Source organism: Manis pentadactyla, chromosome 8 (assembly GCF_030020395.1).
Source record: "Manis pentadactyla isolate mManPen7 chromosome 8, mManPen7.hap1, whole genome shotgun sequence".
Lineage (NCBI taxonomy): Eukaryota > Metazoa > Chordata > Mammalia > Pholidota > Manidae > Manis > Manis pentadactyla.
The window spans coordinates 73660339-73680589 of NC_080026.1; the positions used below are offsets into that span (position 1 = coordinate 73660339).

General features: G+C 40.8%; 1 protein-coding gene across 4 annotated transcripts in view; it reads left to right on the forward strand.

Annotated features, from left to right (window-relative positions):
- The window catches only part of SGMS1 (sphingomyelin synthase 1), a 310623-nt gene that overhangs the window by 285361 nt on the left and 5011 nt on the right, over positions 1–20251 (forward strand). For all 4 annotated transcript variants that reach the window (XM_036924032.2, XM_036924033.2, XM_036924034.2 and 1 more), the window contains one exon: positions 19610–19763. In XM_036924032.2, coding sequence (XP_036779927.2) covers positions 19610–19763 — 154 coding nt within the window. The remainder of the gene's footprint in view (positions 1–19609; positions 19764–20251) is intronic.

A 20251-nucleotide genomic window follows, 5' to 3' on the forward strand; every position in this document is an offset into this window, starting at 1 on the left:
CTCTCCTGCATACAGGGTGGGGTGGGGGTGGGGCGGTGAAGCTTTTCGAAGGTCGCTACTCTTCGAATGCAGTTAAGAGAAAAAGCAAGTGCACAAGGCCATCGGCAGAATGAATGATGAACAGACTATCACCAGAGCCTGGTGTAATTCAGCACTGACAAAATGCTTGGGGAAACCTGTGTTTTAATAACCAAAAGCTCACTGGTTTCAACTCCTCTGGAGCTATCCACCTCATTCAGAAGCCTTTCCCGCCTTCTGCTCTCTGTTTCTTTCCATGCTTTGTTATTGTATTGCTGAAGTGATGTGGCAGGTTACTTAATCTCTTGGCCATTTATTAGAAGTTGAAGAAAGCTGCTTTATTTTTTCAGAAAACTGATTTTTCTGTGATCTTGGAAGACCATAATTCACATAGTGGTATACATAGGAAAAAGCTTTGTAGTGTCCACTGAGAAAGTGTTTATGTGAATGCCCCCCTCCCCCACCATATCTCTGCTTTCAAAAGTAAATATTTGAAAGTGTGCTGATGGGGAGGTTACAGTTGCAGTTACAGTGGAGTAAGGACCCTGCATCATCTTTCCCACTGAACGCAACCAGGAAACGTTGGGCAGAATGTATGCAGCAACAATGTGAGGAATCTGAAAAATGGTAGCAGGCAGACTGGGGAAGGGAACTAAAATGAGAAGTATGGAAGATCCAGTTTTTTCTTCACGTATCTCTGCCTCCACTCAAAGGCAACCTAAATCCCAGAACTGCAGAACTCCAGGAGAATCCCTCTCTTTCTAGCCCAAGAAGCAAGAATGGAAGTCCTCTTGGGACAGAGACTGGGAGAAATCCTACCAATTTCCATGCAAACCTTGTTAATATGTGGTGTGTACATCCTAGACTTTTTCTGAGCATATTTTTTCTTTTTTTGAGAGGGCATCTCTCATATTTATTGATCAGATGGTTGTTAACAACAATAAAATTCTTTATAGGGGACACAATGCTCAATGCACAATCATTAATCCACCCCAAGCCTAATTCTCATCAGTCTTCAATATTCTGAAGCATAACAAACAAGTTCTTACATGGTGAACAAATTCTTACATAGTGAATAAGTTCTTACATGGTGAACAGTACAAGGGCAGTCATCACAGAAACTTTTGGTTTTGATCACGCATTATGAACTATAAACAATCAGGTCAAATATGAATATTCGTTTGATTTTTATACTTGATTTATATGTGAATCCCACATTTCTCCATTATTATTATTATTATTATTATTATGTTTAATAAAATGCTGAAGTGGTAGGTAGATGCAAGATAAAGGTGGAAAACAGTTTAGTGCTGTAAGAGAACAAATGTAGATGATCAGGTGTGTGCCTGTAGACTAAGTGTTAATCCAAGCTAGACAAGGGCAATAAAACATCCACGGATGCAGAAGATTTCTCTCAAAACAGGGGGGTGAGGTTCTAAGCCTCACCTCTGTTGATCCCCAATTTCTCACCTGATGGCCCCCCTGCGACTGTGCCTGTCTTAGGTTGTTCCTCCCTTGAGGAATCTTACCCATCTCTGGCTAACCAGTCATCTTCCGGGGCCATACAGGGAAATGTAAAGTTGGTAAGTGAGAGAGAGGCAATATTGTTTGAAAAGGTTAGCTTTTTACTTCTTTGCAGATTTATGCCCTGTGGCTTTTATGCCCAGTATTTGTCTTGAGGTATATTTATCACTTGGAAGAATTATGATACTCAGTAAATTCGATTTGAGGCACGAATTCTATTTAAGGGTTGTAATTAGGAAGGAAGAAGAAAAGCTATAGGAGTAGCAGACAGAAGAAAACATGGGAAGATTGATTATTTCTTTGACATAACTTCTTGTTGAGTAACTTAAGCATGTATAGGTTTTAAACTACTAATTAAATTGCATACACACATTAACATAATAGGAATACAGTTACATAACCAAAGCAGACCTATAATTACCAGCCATCTCCAGTGAAAGCAAGAAAACCAGTTAGGCACCCTAGGCATTTGCGAAAACTCATCTATGATATGGTGGATATTGTCCAACTGAACTTGAACAGTCTGAGAGAAATCAGACAAATTAAAACAACCCACTCTTGGGGACTGTTCATATCCCATATGTTCTTTTAACAGTAGATAGTCTGTAGTCGTAAGATTTTGGAGTGCTACAACTTGCACTTCTCCTAATTCTTGATTGAGTTCCAATGGTATCGATCAAGTCAAATTTGTTGTTTTGTTGTTTTACTGTATGCACAGGCCAGCTTAGATATCTCCTTCTTCATTCCCATGGCAAGTGCAGGAACCGGTGAGATGAATGCAGCTACAACTGCAGCATCACCTGGATCTTTGTTGAGGTTTTTTTGATGATCATCTTCTGGTATGAGTCTTCCAGAGAGTGCTGATGTTGGAAGTTCTTCATATCGTATCTTAGTTCATTTTCTGGGTAGCCAAGTTAGGCTTTGATCCTCTGTATAAACACAAACAGACCCTTTGGCCACACTTTGATATGCCCTTTATACCATTGTGTAGAACTCAATGGAGGTCACCACACAGGAACTGCTTTTTTTTTTTTTTTTTGAAGAGAAAGGAATTTATCAGAAAAGTGTACCTCCATAGCCGATCATCTGACACCCTTTAAGTGATCAAAATTAAGGATATTGAAAGCATGCATTAATTGTTGATTTACAGTTAGTTTTATCCTATCAGGGAGTAATCCCCCTTTTCTTTCTTTCTTTTTTTTTTTTTTGTTATCTTTAGTCTACACTTACATGAAGAATATTATGTTTACTAGGCTCCCCACTATACCAGGTCCCCCCTATAAACTCCTTTACAGTCACTGTCCATCAGCATAGCAAAATGTTGTAGAATCACTACTTGTCTTCTCTGTGTTGTACAGCCCTCCCCTTTCTCCCCCCCCATGCATGCTATTTTTAACAACCCCCATCTTTTTACCCCACCTTATCCCTCCCTACCCACCCATCCTCCCCACTCCCTTTCCCTTTGGTACCTGTTAGTCCATTCTTGGGTTCTGTGATTCCGCTGCTGTTTTGTTCCTTCAGTTTTTCCTTTGTTCTTATACTCCACAGATGAGTGAAATCATTTGGTATTTCTCTTTCTCTGCTTGGCTTATTTCACTGAGCATAATACCCTCCAGCTCCATCCATGATGCTGCAAATGGTAGGATTTGCCCTCTTTTTATGGCTGAGTAGTATTCCATTGTGTATATGTAGCACATCTTCTTTATCCATTCATCTACCGATGGACATTTAGGTTGCTTCCAATTCTTGGCTATTGTAAATAGTGCTGCGATAAACATAGGGGTGCATTGGTCTTTCTCAAACTTGATTGCTGCATTCTTAGGGTAAATTCCTAGGAGTGCAATTCCTGGGTCAAATGGTAAGTCTGTTTTGAGCATTTTGATGTACCTCGATACTGCTTTCCACAATGGTTGAACTAACTTACATTCCCACCAGCAGTGTAGGAGGGTTCCCCTTTCTCCACAGCCTCGCCAACATTTGTTGTTGTTTGTCTTTTGGATGGCAGCCATCCTTACTGGTGTGAGGTAATACCTGACTGTAGTTTTAATTTGCATTTCTCTGATAATTAGCGATGTGGAGCATCTTTTCATGTGTCTGTTGGCCATCTTTATTTCTTTTTTGGAGAACTGTCTGTTCAGTTCCTCTGCCCATTTTTTAATTGGGTTATTTGTTTTTTGTTTGTTGAGGCGTGTGAGGTCTTTATATATTTTGGACGTCAAGCGTTTATCGGATCTGTCATTTACAAATATATTCTCCCATACTGTAGAGATCCTTTTTGTTCTGTTGATGGTGTCTTTTGCTGTACCGAAGCTTTTCAGCTTAATATAGTCCCACTTGTTCATTTTTGCTGTTGTTTTCCTTGCCCGGGGAGATATGTTCAAGAAGAGGTCACTCATGTTTATGTCTAAGAGGTTTTTGCCTATGTTTTTTTCCAAGAGTTTAATGGTTTCATGACTTACATTCAGGTCTTTGATTCATTTTGAATTTACTTTTGTGTATGGGGTTAGACAATGGTCCAGTTTCATTCTCCTACATGTAGCTGTCCAGTTTTGCCAGCACCATCTGTTGAAGAGACTGTCATTTCCCCATTGTATGTCCATGGCTCCTTTATCAAATATTAATTGACCATATATGTCTGGGTTAATGTCTGTTCCATTGGTCTGTGGCTCTGTTCTTGTGCCAGTACCAAATTGTCTTGATTACTATGGTTTTATAGTAGAGCTTGAAGTTGGGGAGTGAGATCCCCCCTACTTTATTCTTCTTTCTCAGGATTGCTTTGGCTATTTGGGGTCTTTGGTGTTTCCATATGAATTTTTGAATTATTTGTTCCAGTTCATTGAAGAATGTTGCTGGTAGTTTGATAGGGATTGCATCAAATCTGTATATTGCTTTGAGCAGGATGGCCATTTTGACAATATTAATTCTTCCCAGCCACAAGCATGAGATGAGTTTCCATTTGTTAGTGTCCCCTTTAATATCTCTTAAGAGTGACTTGTAGTTTTCAGAGTATAGGTCCTTCACTTCTTTGGTTAGATTTATTCCTAGGTATTTTATTCTTTTTGATGCAATTGTGAATGAAATTGTCTTCCTGATTTCTCTTTCTATTGTTTCATTGTTAGTGTATAAGAAAGCTACAGATTTCTGTGTGTTAATTTTGTATCCTGCAACTTTGCTGTATTCTGATATCAGTTCTAGTAGTTTTGGAGTGGAGTCTTTAGGGTTTTTTATGTACAATATCATGTCATCTGCAAATAGTGACAGTTTAACTTCTTCTTTACCAATCTGGATTCCTTGTATTTCTTTGTTTTGTCTGATTGCCGTGGCTAGGACCTCCAGTACTATGTTGAATAACAGTGGGGACAGTGGGCATCCCTGTCTCATTCCCGATCTCAGAGGAAAAGCTTTCAGCTTCTCCCTGTTCAGTATAATGTTCGTTGTGGGTTTATGTTATATGGCCTTTATTATGTTGAGGTACTTGCCCTCTATTCCCATTTTGCTGACAGTTTTTATCATGAATGGATGTTGAATTTTGTTAAATGCTTTTTCAGCATCTATGGAGATGATCATGTGGTTTTTGTCTTTCTTTTTGTTGATGTGGTGGATGATGTTGATGGATTTTCAAATGTTGTACCATCCTTGCATCCCTGGGATGAATCCCACTTGGTCATGGTGTGTGATCCTTTTGATATACTTTTGAATTTGGTTTGCTAATATTTTATTAAGTATTTTTGCATCTACATTCATCAGGGGTATTGGTCTGTAATTTTCTTTTCTGGTGGGGTCTTTGCCTGGTTTTGGTATTAGGGTGATGCTGGCTTCATAGAATGAGTTTGGGAGTATCCCCTCCTCTTCTATTTTTTGGAAAAATTTAAGGAGAATGGGTATTATGTCTTCTCTGTGTGTCTGATAAAATTCCAAGGTAAATCTGTCCGGCCCAGGGGTTTTTGTTCTTGGGTAGTTTTTTGATTACCGTTTCAATTTCTTTGCTCGTAATTGGTTTGTTTAACTTTTGTGTTTCTTCCTTGTTCAGTCTTGGAAGGTTGTATTTTTCTAGGAAGTTGTCCATTTCTTCTAGGTTTTCCAGCTTGTTCGCATATAGGTTTTCATAGTAGTCTTTAATAATTCTTTGTATTTCTGTGGAGTCTGTTGTGATTTTTCCGTTCTCATTTCTGATTCTGTTGATTTGTGTTGATTCTCTTTTTCTCTTAACAAGTTTGGCTGGAGGATTATCTATTTTTTTTATTTTCTCAAAGAACCAGCTCTTGGTTTCATTGATTTTTTCTATTGTTTTATTCTTCTCAATTTTGTTTATTTCTACTCTGATCTTTATTATGTCCCTCCTACTGCTGACTTTAGGCCTCATTTGTTCTTCTTTTTCCAACTTCGATAATTGTGATGTTAGACTTTTGATTTGGGATTGTTCTTCCTTCTTCAGTTGTGCCTGGATCGCTATATACTTTCCTCTTAAGACTGCTTTTGCTGTGTCGCACAGAAGTTGGGGCTTTGTGTTATTGTTGTCATTTGTTTCTATATATTCCTTGATCTCTATTTTAATTTGTTCATTGATCCATTGATTATTTAGGAGCATGTTGTTAATCCTCCATGTGTTTGTGAGCCTTTTTGTTTTCTTTGTAGAATTTATTTCTAGTTTTATACCTTTGTGGTCTGAAAAATTGGTTGGTAGAATTTCAATATTTTGGATTTTGCTGAGGCCCTTTTTGTGGGCTAGTATGTGGTCTATTCTGGAGAATGTTCCATGTGCACTTGAGAAGAATGTATATCCTGTTGCTTTTGGATGTAGAGTTCTATAGATGTCTGTTAGGTCCATCTGTTCTACTGTGTTGTTCAGTTCTTCCGTGTCCTTACTTATTTTCTGCCCAGTGGATCTATCCTTTGGGGTGAGTGGTGTGTTGAAGTCTCCTAAAATGAATGCATTGCAGTCTATTTCCTCCTTTAGTTCTGTTAGTATTTGTTTCACATATGCTGGTGCTCCTGTGTTGGGTGCATATATATTTAGAATGGTTATATCCTCTTGTTGGACTGAGCCCTTTATCATTATGTAGTGTCCTTCTTCATCTCTTGTTACTTTCTTTGTTTTGAAGTCTGTTTTGTCTGATATTAGTACTACAACCCCTGCTTTCTTCTCACTGTTGTTTGCCTGAAATATGTTTTTCCATCCCTTGACTTTTAGTCTGTACATTTCTTTGGGTTTGAGGTGAGTTTCTTGTAAGCAGCATATAGATGGGTCTTGCTTTTTTATCCATTCTATTACTCTGTGTGTCTTTTGATTGGTGCATTCAGCCCATTTACATTTAGGGTGACTATTAAAAGATATGTACTTATTGCCATTGCAGGCTTTAAATTCGTGGTTACCAAAGGTTCAAGGTTAGCCTCTTTAGTATCTTACTGCCTAACTTAGCTCGCTTATTGAGCTGATATATACACTGTCTGGAGATTCTTTTCTTCTCTCCCTTCTTATTCCTCCTCCTCGATTCTTCATATGTTGGGTGTTTTGTGCTGTGCTCTTTCTAGGAGTGCTCCCATCTAGAGCAGTCCCTGTAAGATGCCCTGTAGAGGTGGTTTGTGGGAAGCAAATTCCCTCAGCTTTTGTTTGTCTGGAATTGTTTAATCCCACTGTCATATTTGAATGATAGTCGTGCTGGATACAGTATCCTTGGTTCAAGGCCCTTTTGTTTCATTCTATTAAATATATCATGCCATTCTCTTCTTGCCTGTAGGGTTTCTGTCGAGAAGTCTGATGTTAGCCTGATGGGTTTTCCTTTATAGGTGACCTTTTTCTCTCAAGCTACCTTTAAAACTCTTTCTTTGTCCTTGATCTTTGCCATTTTAATTATTATGTGTCTTGGTGTTGTCCTCCTTGGATCCTTTCTGTTGGGGGTTCTGTGTATTTCCGTGGTCTGTTCGATTATTTCCTCCCCCAGTTTGGGGAAGTTTTCAGCAATTATTTCTTCTAAGATACTTTCCATCTCTTTTCCTCTCTCTTCTTCTTCTGGAACCCCTATAATACGGATATTGTTCCTTTTATATTGGTCACACAGTTCTCTTAATATTGTTTCATTCCTGGTGATCCTTTTATCTCTCTCTATGTCAGCTTCTATGCATTCCTGTTCTCTGGTTTCTATTCCATCAATGGCCTCTTGCATCTTATCCATTCTGCTTATAAATCCTTCCAGAGTTTGTTTCATTTCTGTAATCTCCTTTCTGGCATCTGTGATCTCCCTCCGGACATCATCCCATTTCTCTTGCATATTTCTCTGCATCTCTGTCAGCATGTTTTTGATTTTTATTTTGAATTCTTTGTCAGGAAGACTGGTTAGGTCTGTCTCCTTCTCTGGTGTTGCCTCTGTGATCTTTGTTTGCCTGTAATTTTGTCTTTTCATGGTTATAGGAATAGTTTGCAGAGCTGGAAGGAGTGACGGCTGGAAGAACTTCCCTTCTTGTTGGTTTGTGGCCCTCCTCTCCTGGGAGAACAGCGGCCTCTAGTGGCTTGTGCTGGGCAGCTGCACACAGACAGGGCTTCTGGTTCCTGCCCGGCTGCTATGGAGTTAATCTCCGCTGTTGCTGTGGGCGTGGCCCAGCTCGGGCCTCTGCTCCAAAGTGGTGGAGTCGCGTTGGAGGGGGAGCGGCCGGGAGGCTATTTATCTCCGTAAGGAGCCTCTGTGCTCCCTGCTGCCCAGGGGATTAGAGTGCCCAGAGATCTCCGGATTCCCTACCCCTGGACTAAGTGTCCTGCCCTGCCCCTTTAAGACTTCCAAAAAGCACTCGCCAAAACAAAACAACAACAACAAAAAAAAGTTAAAAATAAATAAAAAATAAAAGAAAAAAGAAAAGAGAAGTCCGCTCACTTTTCTTTTATTCTCTGGCACCAGCCTCTGGTACCCGCTCACCGGTCTTGCTGCCCTGTTTCCCTAGTGTTGGGGTCCCTGTCCCTTTAAGACTTCCAAAAAGCACCCGCCAAAGCAAAACGACAAAAAAAAAAAAAAAAATGGCTGCTCGTTTTTCTTCATTCTCCGTTGCCAGCCTCAGGCACCCACTCACCAGTATTTGTGCCCTTTTTCCCTAGTATTCTGGTCCCTGTCCCTTTAAGACTTCCAAAAAGCACTCGCCAAAACAAAACAAAACAAACAAAAAAATGGCCGCTCGCTTTTCTTTTGTTCTCCGGTGCCTGCCTCCCATACCCACTCGCCTGTCTTGCTGCCCTGTTTCCCTAGTATTGGCGTCCCTGTCCCTTTAAGACTTCCAAAAAGCACTTGCCAAATCAAAACAACAAAACAGAAAAAAAAATGGCCGCTTGCTTTTCTTTTGTCCTCCAGCGCCGGCCTCCGGTACCTGCTCACTGGTCTTGCTGCCCTGTTTCCCTAGTATCCGGGACCCTGCGCATGCACTGTGTCTGCGCTCTGGTGCGGATGGCTGGGGCTGGGTGTGCAGCAGTCCTGTGCTCCCTTCCCCTCCCCGCTCCAACTCCTCTCCTCCAGCCGGGAGCTGGGGGGAGGGGCGCTCAGGTCCCGGGGGGCCGGGGCTTGTATCTTTCCCCTTTCACCAGGCGCTGGGTTCTCGCAGGTGTGGATGTGGTCTGGATGTTGTCCTGTGTCCTCTGGTGTTTATTCTAGGAAGAGTTGTCTTTGTTATATTTTCATAGATATATGTGGTTTTGGGACTAGATTTCCGCTGCTCTACTCACACTGCCATCTTGGCTCTGCCCCCTCTGAGCATATTTTTTTAAAACATAATTATACCATTTTGTTTTGTTTCCTCTTAATAGAAGAAAATACTTATGATGCAAACTTACTACGCAATCATTGGAAACTTATTTTTTAATATCTTACTAAGAAGTTATAGCCTAGCTCAGTGCATTTGAACCACCTCAGATTCTGGTTCACTAGGTCCAGAGAGTGTATTTATACAGGCTTCTGGTGTCACCCATGTGTTCCTGACTCACACTTTGCATAGCAAAGAGGCAGCTATTTGGCCATTCCTACTTAGGTTGTTTGCAGATTGTTGTTTTTATAAATGATGTTGCAGGGGGATAGTTGTATACCAAGTTTTCCTTCATATTTGGGGTCATTTCCTTGAGGCAGACTCCTAGAAGCAATGTAACTGAATTTGAGGTTATGGCTCTCTAGATTGCTGATCAATACTGGTGATTTTTTTGCAGCAAATTTTGCCAGCTGTAATAAATTCATTACTCCCCAAGCTGTAGGTAAGGAAGTTGAGGCTCACAATGGTTCAGCGGGTCACACAGCTCATTGGCGGAAGACCCATGGTTTTAGCCCAGCCTATCTGCTTCCAAGGCTGAGGTTGCCGCTTCCTCCTCCATGCCCTGCTGGCTGCTCCATTCACGCCCCAAGCCCCCACCCCGACCCTCACCCAGAGGGCCTGTTTGAGAAGAATGTGACATTTTACCTGCTCCACCATTAGCCCTTTTTTTCAGTTTTGCCAATCTGATATGGGAAAAAATGAGCTCCTGTTAATGTTAATTTTTTTTTATTTTGGTATCATTAATCTACAATTACATGAGGAACATTATGTTTACTAGACTCCCCCCTTCAACAAGTCTCCCCCACATACCCCATTAGTCACTGTCCATCAGCGTAGTAAGATGTTGTAGAATCACTACTTGTCTTCTCTGTGTTGCACAGCCCTCCCCGTGCACCCCTCCCATATTATACATGCTAATCATAATGCCCCCTTTCTTTTTCCACCCCCCCTTATCCCTCCCTTCCCACCAATCCTTCCCAGTCCCTTTCCCTTTGGTAACTGTTAGTCCTTTCTTGGGTTCTGTGATTCTGCTGCTCTTTTGTTACTTCAGTTTTTCCTTTGTTATATTCCATATATGAGTGAAATCATTTGGTACTTGTCTTTCTCCACCTGGCTTATTTCACTGAGCATAATACCCTCTAGCTCCATCCATGTTGTTGCAAATGGTAGGATTTGTTTTCTTCTTATGGCTGAATAATATTCCATTGTGTATATGTGCCACATCTTCTTTATCCATTCATCTCCTGATGGACACTGAGGTCGCTTCCATTTCTTGGCTATTGTAAATAGTGCTGTGATAAACATTGGGATGTATATGCCTTTTTCAAACTGGGCTCCTGCATTCTTAAGGTGAATTCCTAAGAGTGGAATTCCTGGGTCAAATGGTATTTCTATTTTTAGTTTTTTGAGGAACCTCCATACTGCTTTCCACAATGGTTGAACTAATTTACATTCCCACCAGCAGTGTAGGAGGGTTCCACTTTCTCCACAACCTCGCCAACATTTGTTTGTCTTTTCGATGGTGGCAATCCTTCCTGGTGTGAGGTGATATCTCGTTGTGGTTTTAATTTGCATTTCTCTGATGACTTGCAATGTGGAGCATCTTTTCATGTGTCTGTTGGCCATCTGAATTTCTTTCTTGGAGAACTCTGTTCAGCTCCTGTGCCCATTTTTTAATTGGATTGTTCGCTTTTTGTTTGTTGAAGTGCGTGAGCTCTTTATATATTTTGGATGTCAACCCTTTATCGAATCTGTCACTTATGAATATATTCTCCCATACTGTAGGATGTCTTTTTGTTCTACTGATGGTGTCCTTTGCTGTAGAGAAGATTTTCAGCTTGATATAGTCCCACTTGTTCATTTTTGCTTTTGTTTCCCTTGCCCAGGGAGATATGTTCATGAAGAAGTCGCTCATGTTTATGTTCAAGAGATTTTTGCCTATGTTTTTTTCTAAGAGTTTTATGGTTTCATGGCTTACATTCAGGTCTTTGATCCATTTCGAATTTACTTTTGTGTACGGGGTTAGACGATCCAGTTTCATTCTCTTACATGTAGCTGTCCAGTTTTGCCAACACCAGCTGTTGAAGAGACTGTCTTTTCCCCATTGTAGGTCCATGGCCCCTTTATCATGTATTAATTGACCATGTATGTTTGGGTTAATGTCTGGAGTCTCTATTCTGTTCCACTGGTCTGTGGCTGTGTTCTTGTGTCAGTACCAAATTATCTTGATTACTGTGGCTTTGTAGTAGAGCTTGAAGTTGAGGAGCGAGATCCCTCCCACTTTATTCTTCCTACTCAGGGTTGCTTTGGGTATTCGGAGTCTTTGGAGGTTCCATATGAATTTTAGAATTATTTGTTCCAGTTCGTTGAAGAATGTTGTTGGTAATTTGATAGGGATTGCATTAAATCTGCTTTGAGCAGGATGGCCATTTTGAGAATATTAATTCTTCCTAGCCAAGAGCATGGGATGAGTTTCCATTGGTTAGTGTCCTCTTTAATTTATCTTAAGAATGTCTTGTAGTTTTCAGGGTATAGGTCTTTCACTTCCTTGGTTAGGTTTATTCCTAGGTATCATATTCTTTTTGATGTAGTTGTGAATGGAATTGTGTTCCTGGTTTCTCTTTCTGCTAGTTCATTGTTAGTGTATAGGAAAGCCTCAGATTTCTGTGTATTAATTTTGTATCCTGCAACTTTGCTGTATTCCGATATCAGTTCTAGTAGTTTTGAAGTGGACTCCTTAGGGTATTTTATGTACAATATCATGTTATCTACAAATGGTGACAGTTTGACCTCTTCTTTACTGATCTGGATTCCTTGTATTTCTTTGTTTTGTCTAATTGCTGTGGCTACGACCTCCAGTACTACGTTGAATAACAGTGGGGAGAGTGGGCATCCCTGTCTTGTTCCCAATCTTAGAGGAAATGCTTTCAGCTTCTTGCTGTTCAGTAAGATATTGGCTGTGGGTTTTCATATATGACCATTACTATGTTGAGGTACTTGCCCTCTATACCCATTTTGTTGAGAGTTTTTATCATGAATGGATGTTGAATTTTGTTGAATGCTTTCTCAGTGTCTATGGAGGTGATCATGTGATTTTTGCCCTTCTTTTTGTTGATGTGGTGGATGATGTTGATGGATTTTTGAATGTTGTACCATCCTTGCATCCCTGAGATTATCCTACTTGATCATGTTGTATGATCCTCTTGATGTACTTTTGAATTTGGTTTGCTAATATTTTGCTGAGTATTTTTGCATCTATGTTCATCAGGGATATTGGTCTGTAATTTTCTTTTTTGGTGGGGTCTTTGCCTGGTTTTGATATTAAGGTGATGCTGGCTTAATAGAATGAGTCTGGAAGTATTCCCTCTTGTTCTATTTTTTGGAAAACTTTAAGGAGAATGGGTATTATGTCTTCTCTGTATGTTGTCTGATAAAACTCCACAGTAAATCCATCTGGCCTGGGAGTTTTGCTCTTGGGTTGTTTTTTGATTACCAATTCAATTTCTTCGCTGGTAATTGGTCTGTTTAGATTTTCTGTTTCTACTTTGGTCAGTCTTGGAAGGTTGTGTTTTTCTAGGAAGTTGTCCATTTCTTCTAGGTTTTCCACCTTATTAGCATATCGTTTTTTATAGTATTCTCTAATAATTCTTTGTATTTCTGTGGGGTCTGTCATGATTTTTCCTTTCTCATTTCTGATTCTGTTGATGTGTGTAAATTCTCTTTTTCTTTTTATAAGTCTGGCTAGGGGCTTATCTATTTTGTTTATTTTCTCAAAGAACCAGCTCTTGGTTTCACTGATTTTTTTCTATTGTTTTATTCTTCTCAATTTTATTTATTTCTTTTCTGATCTTTATTATGTCCCTCCTGCTGACTTTAGGCCTCATTTGTTCTTCTTTTTCCATTTTCAATAATTGCCTCTTTAGACTATTCCTTTGGGATTGGTCCTCCTTCTTTAAATATGCCTGGATTGCTATATACTTTCCTCTTAGAACTACTATCGCTGCATCCCACAGAAGTTGGGGCTTTTTGTTGTTGTTGTTATTTGTTTTCATTTATTGTTTGATCTCTATTTTGATTTGGTCATTGATCCATTGATTATTAGGAGCATGTTGTTACGCCTCCACGTGTTTATGAGCCTTTTTACTTTCTTTGTACAATTTATTTCTAGTTTTATACCTTTGTGGTCTGAGAAGTTGGTTGATAGAACTTCAATCTTTTTGAATTTACTGAGGCTCTGTTTGTGGCCTAGTATGTGGTCTATTTTGGAGAATGTTCCATGTGCATTTGAGAAGAATATGTATCCTGCTGCTTTTGGGTGTAGAGTTCTATAGATGTCTGTTAGGTCCATCTGTTCTAGTGTGTTGTTCAGTGCCTCTGTGTCCTTACTTATTTTCTATCTGGTGGATCTGTCCTTTGGAGTGAGTAGTGTGTTGAAGTCTTCTAAAATAAATGGACTGCCTTCTATTTCCTCTTTTAATTCTGTTAGTATTTGTTTCACATATGTTGATGCTCTTGTATTGGGTGCATATATATTTATAATGGTTATGTCCTCTTGTTGGATTGACCCCTTTATCATTATATAATGTCCTTCTTTATCTCTTACTTCCTTTGTTTTGAAGTCTGTTTTGTCCAATACTAGTACTGCAGCACCTGCTTTTTTCTCCTTGTTCTTTGCATGGAATATCTTTTTCCATCCCTTGACTTTTAGTCTGTGCATGTCTTTGGGTTTTAGGTGAGTCTCTTGTAAGCAGCATATAGATGGGTCTTTCTTTTTTATCCATTCTGTTCCTCTGTGTCTTTTGATTGGTGCATTCAGTCCATTTACATTTAGGGTGATTATTGAAAGATATGTACTTATTGCCATTGTAGGCTTTAGGTTCATGGTTACCAAAGGTTCAAGGTTAGCTTCTTTACTATCTTACTGTATAACTTAACTCACTTATTGAGCTGTTATAAACACTGTCTGGTGATTCTTTATTTCTCTCCCCTCTTATTCTTCCTCCTCCATGCTTTTGTGGGTAGTTGATTTTATTTTTTGCCTTTATTTAGTATTTGATTGTTCCGCTTTCTTTGCTGTGATTTTATTTTCTCTGGTGACATCTGTTTAGCCTTAGGAGTGCTTCCATCTAGAGCAGTCCCTCTAAAATACCCTGTAGAGGTGGTTTGTGGGAGGGAAATTCCCTCAACTTTTGCTTGTCTGGGAATTGTTTAATCCCTCCTTTGTATGTAAATGATAATCGTTCTGGATACAGTATTCTTGGTTCAAGGCCCTTCTGTTTCATTGCATTAAATATATCATGCCATTCTCTTCTGTCCTATAAGATTTCTGTGGAGAAGTCTGATGATAACCTCATGGGCTTTCTTTTTTAGGTGACCTTTTTTCTCTTCTGGCTGCCTTTAAAACTCTGTCCTTGTCTTTGATCTTTGTCATTTTAATTATTATGTGTCTTGATGTTGTCCTTCTTGGGTCCCTTGTGTTGGGAGTTCTGTGTGCTTCTGGTCTGAGAGGCTATTCCCTCCCCTTAGTTTGGGGAAGTTTTCAGCAATTATTTCTTTAAAGACACTTTCCATCCCTTTTCTTCTCTCTTCATCTTCTGGAACCCCTACAATACGGATATTGTTCCTTTTGGATTGGTCACACAGTTCTCTTAATATTGTTTCATTCCTGGAGATCCTTTTATCTCTCTCTGTGTCATCTTCTCTGCATTCCTGTTCTCTGGTTTCTATTCCATTAATGGCCTCTTGCATCTTGTCCATTCTGCTTTTAAGTCCTTCCATAGATTGTTTTATTTCTGTATTCTCCCTCCTTAGCTCTTGTATATTTCTCTGTAAGTCCATCAGCATGGTTATGACCTTTATTTTGAATTCTTTTTCAGGAATATTGTTTAAATCTGTCTCCTCAGGTTCCCTTTCAGGGGAGGATGTCTGTGTGATTCTGGTCTGGATCAAATTCTTCTGCCTTTTCATGGCAATAGCAGTAGTCGTAGGCAGTTAGCGGGTGTGTCAGCTGGGAGAACAAAGTCCCCTTCCACTTGCTCCTGGCCTTCCTTTCCTGGGATAACGGCGACCCCTAGTGGCTTGTGCTGGGCATTTGCACACAGATGGGGTCTCTGAGTCTGGTCAAGCCACTCTGGAGTAAGCTCTGAGCGGTTGCTGTGGGAGTGGCTGCTTTCAGGCGGCTGCTCTGCTATGTTGGGGCGCCCCAGAGGGGGAACGGGCAGGAGGCTGTTTATCACCATGAGGGGTCTCAGAGCTGCCCTGCCTCCCCGGGGGTTAGTTCGCCCAGAGTTCCCTGGGATTCCCAGCCACTTGGCTAAGTGTTCCAGGACGCCTCCGTCCAGCTGTATGGTCCCTGTCCCTTTAAGACGTTCAAAAAGCACTCTTTTCTTTTGTCCCAGGGGCACCAGCTGTGGGAACCCACTCACAGGTTTTGCTGTTCCGTATCCCTAGCATCCAGCACCCCACTCACTGTCTGTCTGTGCACCCAGTGCGGATGGCTAGGGCTGGCTATTTAGCAGTCCTGGGCTCCCTCTCCCTCCCCACTCTGACTCCTCTCCTCCTGCCGAGGAGCTGGCGTAGGGGTGTCACTCGGGTCCCGCGGGACCGCGGCTTGTATCTTACCCCCTTCATGAGGCGCTGGGTTCTCGCAGGTGTAGATGTAGCCTGGGTGTTGTCCTGTATCTTCTGGTCTCTCTTTTAGGAATAGTTGTATTTGTTGTATTTTCAAAGATATATATGTTTTTGGGAGGACATTTCTGCTGTCCTACTCACGCCACCATCTTGGCTCCTCCACCTCCTAATGTTAATTTTTATTGCTACTTGTTTGACAGAGTTTGTGCCTCAGGCTTGTCATATCCTTTGTCCTTTGATATGTTTTCTTCCTGAAATTGTTCTTACTCCCTTGATTTGCTGGGTACAGGATAAAGATGTTAATATATTCCTACCATTGTTTTGTAATTTGTCTTTTAATTTGTTTGCTTTTTTAAGCATAATTAGAATTGTCTGTGTAGCTGTAACTATCCATCTTATTCCATTCCTCACCAAGCTGTAAGAGACCTGTCCTCTGCCAGGGGTGTGACAAATGTGGAGAGATATTTTTAAAAGAAAGTTTAGGTGTTTTAAGAGCACTTGTAAAAAATGCAGCATTAATTTATGGCTGTTTTTCTTCAGTGCCATGTTTACCTCATAATTTCTCCCTCCCTCCCCACTACACTTACTGTTTCCCTACAAATATTTCCCTGCAAAAATGGGAAGACAAATTCTGGGGTGATGGTGCCCAGGAGTATGCTACATAGTTTTCAAAACACAGATGGAGTTTTGGAAGGATGATTTGAAATTATGTATAATGAAGAGCATCCTCACCTTTTGCCATTATTCTCTTTCTATGTTATCCCTTGTTATAACAGGAGTAGACCAAACTTTTAAAACTTTAAAAAATATTTTTATCATGTTTATTATACATGAATGAAACTTAAGAATAAAATTGCTCTTCACAACTTTTTATGAAACCAGTAGTCCCTGAACCATGACCCTGCTCCAGCCCGCTTTCCTATTCCCTTTGAACTCTTTCAGTGGAATTTTGTGGTACTTACCCTCAGATCTTTAATTTCTCTTACAGAGTTCTTGTGTGTGTATGTGTTTACTCTCAGATCTCAAAGGAACATGGCAATATTGTTTCTGGGCTCTCCTAGAGGCTGTCTCATCATGGACATCTGCTGAGGAAGGCAGGGCTCCAGTCTTCCCGCCGCACCCCTGTGGCTGGCATGGGGTCTGTGCCTTTCCCTTCCTTCCCCGTGCCCATCACGGGAGCTCTTGCTCCTTAGCCCGTCTTCCCAGTGCAGTTTCCTGTTCTTGATTTAGCTCAATACTCAGGGCTTACATTTTTACAGTTTGGAAAAACTATTCATAGCCATCATGTAGTTTCCTGTAATTACTTTCCCTTTGCTGTACAATGCTTTGTTTCCTGTAGAGTCAGTGATTGCCTTGCTTTTTACTTTATTAGTTTTCTGTGTACTTATTCACTCCCACATGACCCTCCTTGGAATCCAGTAAGAGGCACCGGGTGTTCTGCCAGCATTGTCTCCCCGAGGGTGCCCGGAGCTTGGAACCCCCGCCTGGCTGCTTTCTAGGGCTGCTGCATAGCTCGTTGGCTCTCCCTGCACTGGCATCTGGCCCGATCCCATCTTTTTTATTTTTCTGTTTACTCCTTTGCTTTGTATCTGTAATTTCCCGAGGAATACACAGATGGTAAATATTTTGAAATCTTGTATATATGAAAATGGCTTTAGTTTATCCTTTCGTTTCTGCTCAGTTAATAATATGGCTAAGTGTAGAATTATAAGCTGGAAATCATTGTCCCCCAGAATTTGGAGGCATTTTTCTAAAGCCTTTTGTTTATCAATACTACTCTTGAGAAACCCTGATTCTTGATCCTTGTGTGAGGCTTGTTTTTAATCTCTGGAGCTTTTAGGGTTCCTGGTTTGCCTTCAGGTTTTTAAACTCTATGATGCTGAGTCTGCTTTGTAGATCTGTTTTCTTCTACTGAGCTGGGTATTCGTTAATACCTATGCATTTGGAAATCCATATCCCTGGTGTAGTGTTTTTAACCTGCCATCCTCAACTAGAAGTCTTCATAAATATTTTAAAGGGAAATTCCAATGAAATATGTTTCCCAAAGTCTGGAATGTTATCAATTAAATGTTGAAAAGGGATCATGGTGATTAAATTGGCTAACCAGAATTTAAATGAGTGCTGATAAACATAGAATGAAGATAGCCGCATATTTCATTTGACAGAGCAGAAAATGTTGCAATAAGTGAGTTGTTCAAGCCATTTATTACTCTAATATCCAGCTCAGACCTAAATCAAGAGACAGGTAGATATATTTATAAGCATTTTTCACTCTTAGAAAAAGGAAACCATGCAATTTTACCCACATAATTTCAGAAGATTAAAGGTATATCCTATTCAGTCTCTTGTTCGAATTTGGTCCCCAAAAGTCACATACCAAAAATTATTAATGATTTTGACTGCCCTAACTCCTAGCTGCTTTAGCTAAGTTAGTAGAACAGTTGTCCTCTAGACCAACCATGTGAATTATATCTCTAATTTTTTCCTAGAGATTTTCCTCAAAATGGCAGTGGTGGTAGTAAATCAGTCAGTCAGTGTAATAAAAATAATTGGGCAGACATCTCCAAAGTCATATAAAAAGTGCTAACATCTCAGGACCATTCTGAAGCCACATACCTTACCTCCAGGACCATATTCCTTCCAGCACTGTCCGAAGAACAATGACCCTAGTAAACTTTTCTTGGTGGGAGAGGGGGATGAGGGGGTTATGTGTCCTAAAGTACACTTGTAAAGGGTAAACACTCCTGTGTATCTCCTGTACTCTCAGTAGCTACACTGACCACTTCTATGACCTGTGTGTGGGGTTTTTCCCCTACACCAAGCAATTCTCCAACTCTTTCAACTCAGTTTTGACACTCCCTCTAGACAGCGTCATATCCCACAGGCTAAGGGCTCTCTCTCACATTGTCTGTCTCCAAACTTCAGACACTGGTCACAAGTCCATGTTGTCACCTTTGCTTCTGACCCACCAGCTGTAAGTTGGAAGTTCCCATGACCCCCTTGTCAGGTTCCATTGATTGGCTAAAGCTGCTTACAGAACTCAGAAACACATTTTACTTAACAGATCACCAGTGTATTATAAAAGAATATAACTTCGGAACAGGCAGATAGAAGAGATGCATAGGACAAGGTGCCCAGGAAGGGGTGTAGAGCTTCCATGCCCTCTCTGGGACCCACCACTCTCCCCGTATCTCTGCATGTTCTCCAGCCTGGAAGCTCTCCAAACCCCTGTCCTTTTGGATTTTTGTGGAGGCTTCATTATGTAGGATGATTAAGTCATTGGTCTTTGATGATTAACTCAGCTTCAGCTCCCTCCCCTCCTTGGGGATGGGGGAAGTGGAACTAAAGGTTCCAGCCCTCTGGTCATCTGTTTGGTTCCCCAGCAAGCAGCCCTCATCCTTAACAGCTTTGCCAAAGTCACCTCATTAACCTGAACTCAGGAGCACTTGAAAGAGCCTTGTTCAGAATAACAAAAGACACCTGTTTCTGTCTTATCTCTTGGCAAATTCCAAAGGTTGCAGAAGTTCTATGCCGGGAACAGGGACAAAGAATACTTGTTTCTTATCACAAGATCACAAAGCTGATACACATAAATAGTAACTACAGCACACTTCCCTGCGGGCTAAATAATGAATCTTGTTTTCTCTTTTCCCACCAGCTTTTTGGAGACTGGGAAGCCCAACTGCGGAGAATAATGAAGCTCATTGCTGGCGGTGGCCTTTCCATCACTGGCGCTCACAACATGTGTGGGGACTATCTGTACAGCGGCCACACGGTCATGCTCACACTCACCTACTTATTTATCAAAGAGTGTAAGTTTTAAACAGTCTGCCCTTAGCATTTCCTCACCTGCCATTTCCCACAGTCTCTGAAAAGTCTGCGGAAGCAGGACTGGAGGCCTCAGCAAGGGTAGCACCCCAGCTCAGCACCACGGCCAGATAAAACACCCAGGGAAATACCTGTGGTAGGAAGTAACTGCTCTCTTGATGGGAAGGGCTCGTTTCCTCAAGTCTCAGCTGTGGTACTGGGGAGTTTTACTGGAAGAAGCCAGATGGAAATCTCATAAGGACATAAAAATCCAGTGACAGGCCTGGTAGAATGATGGTAGATCATGTATGTGTACTCAGCAGCCATTTTTTCCAAGCTCCTGGCACTGTGCTGCAATCTCAAGGCGCAGTGGGGGGTCAGTGGCGGCTCTGCCTTCATAGAAACCATGGGCTGAAGGACACTAAATGATGCAGGCACTAAATGGGAAATTTTCTTTTAAAAGTGTATTTAAAATATTTTATTACAAAACACA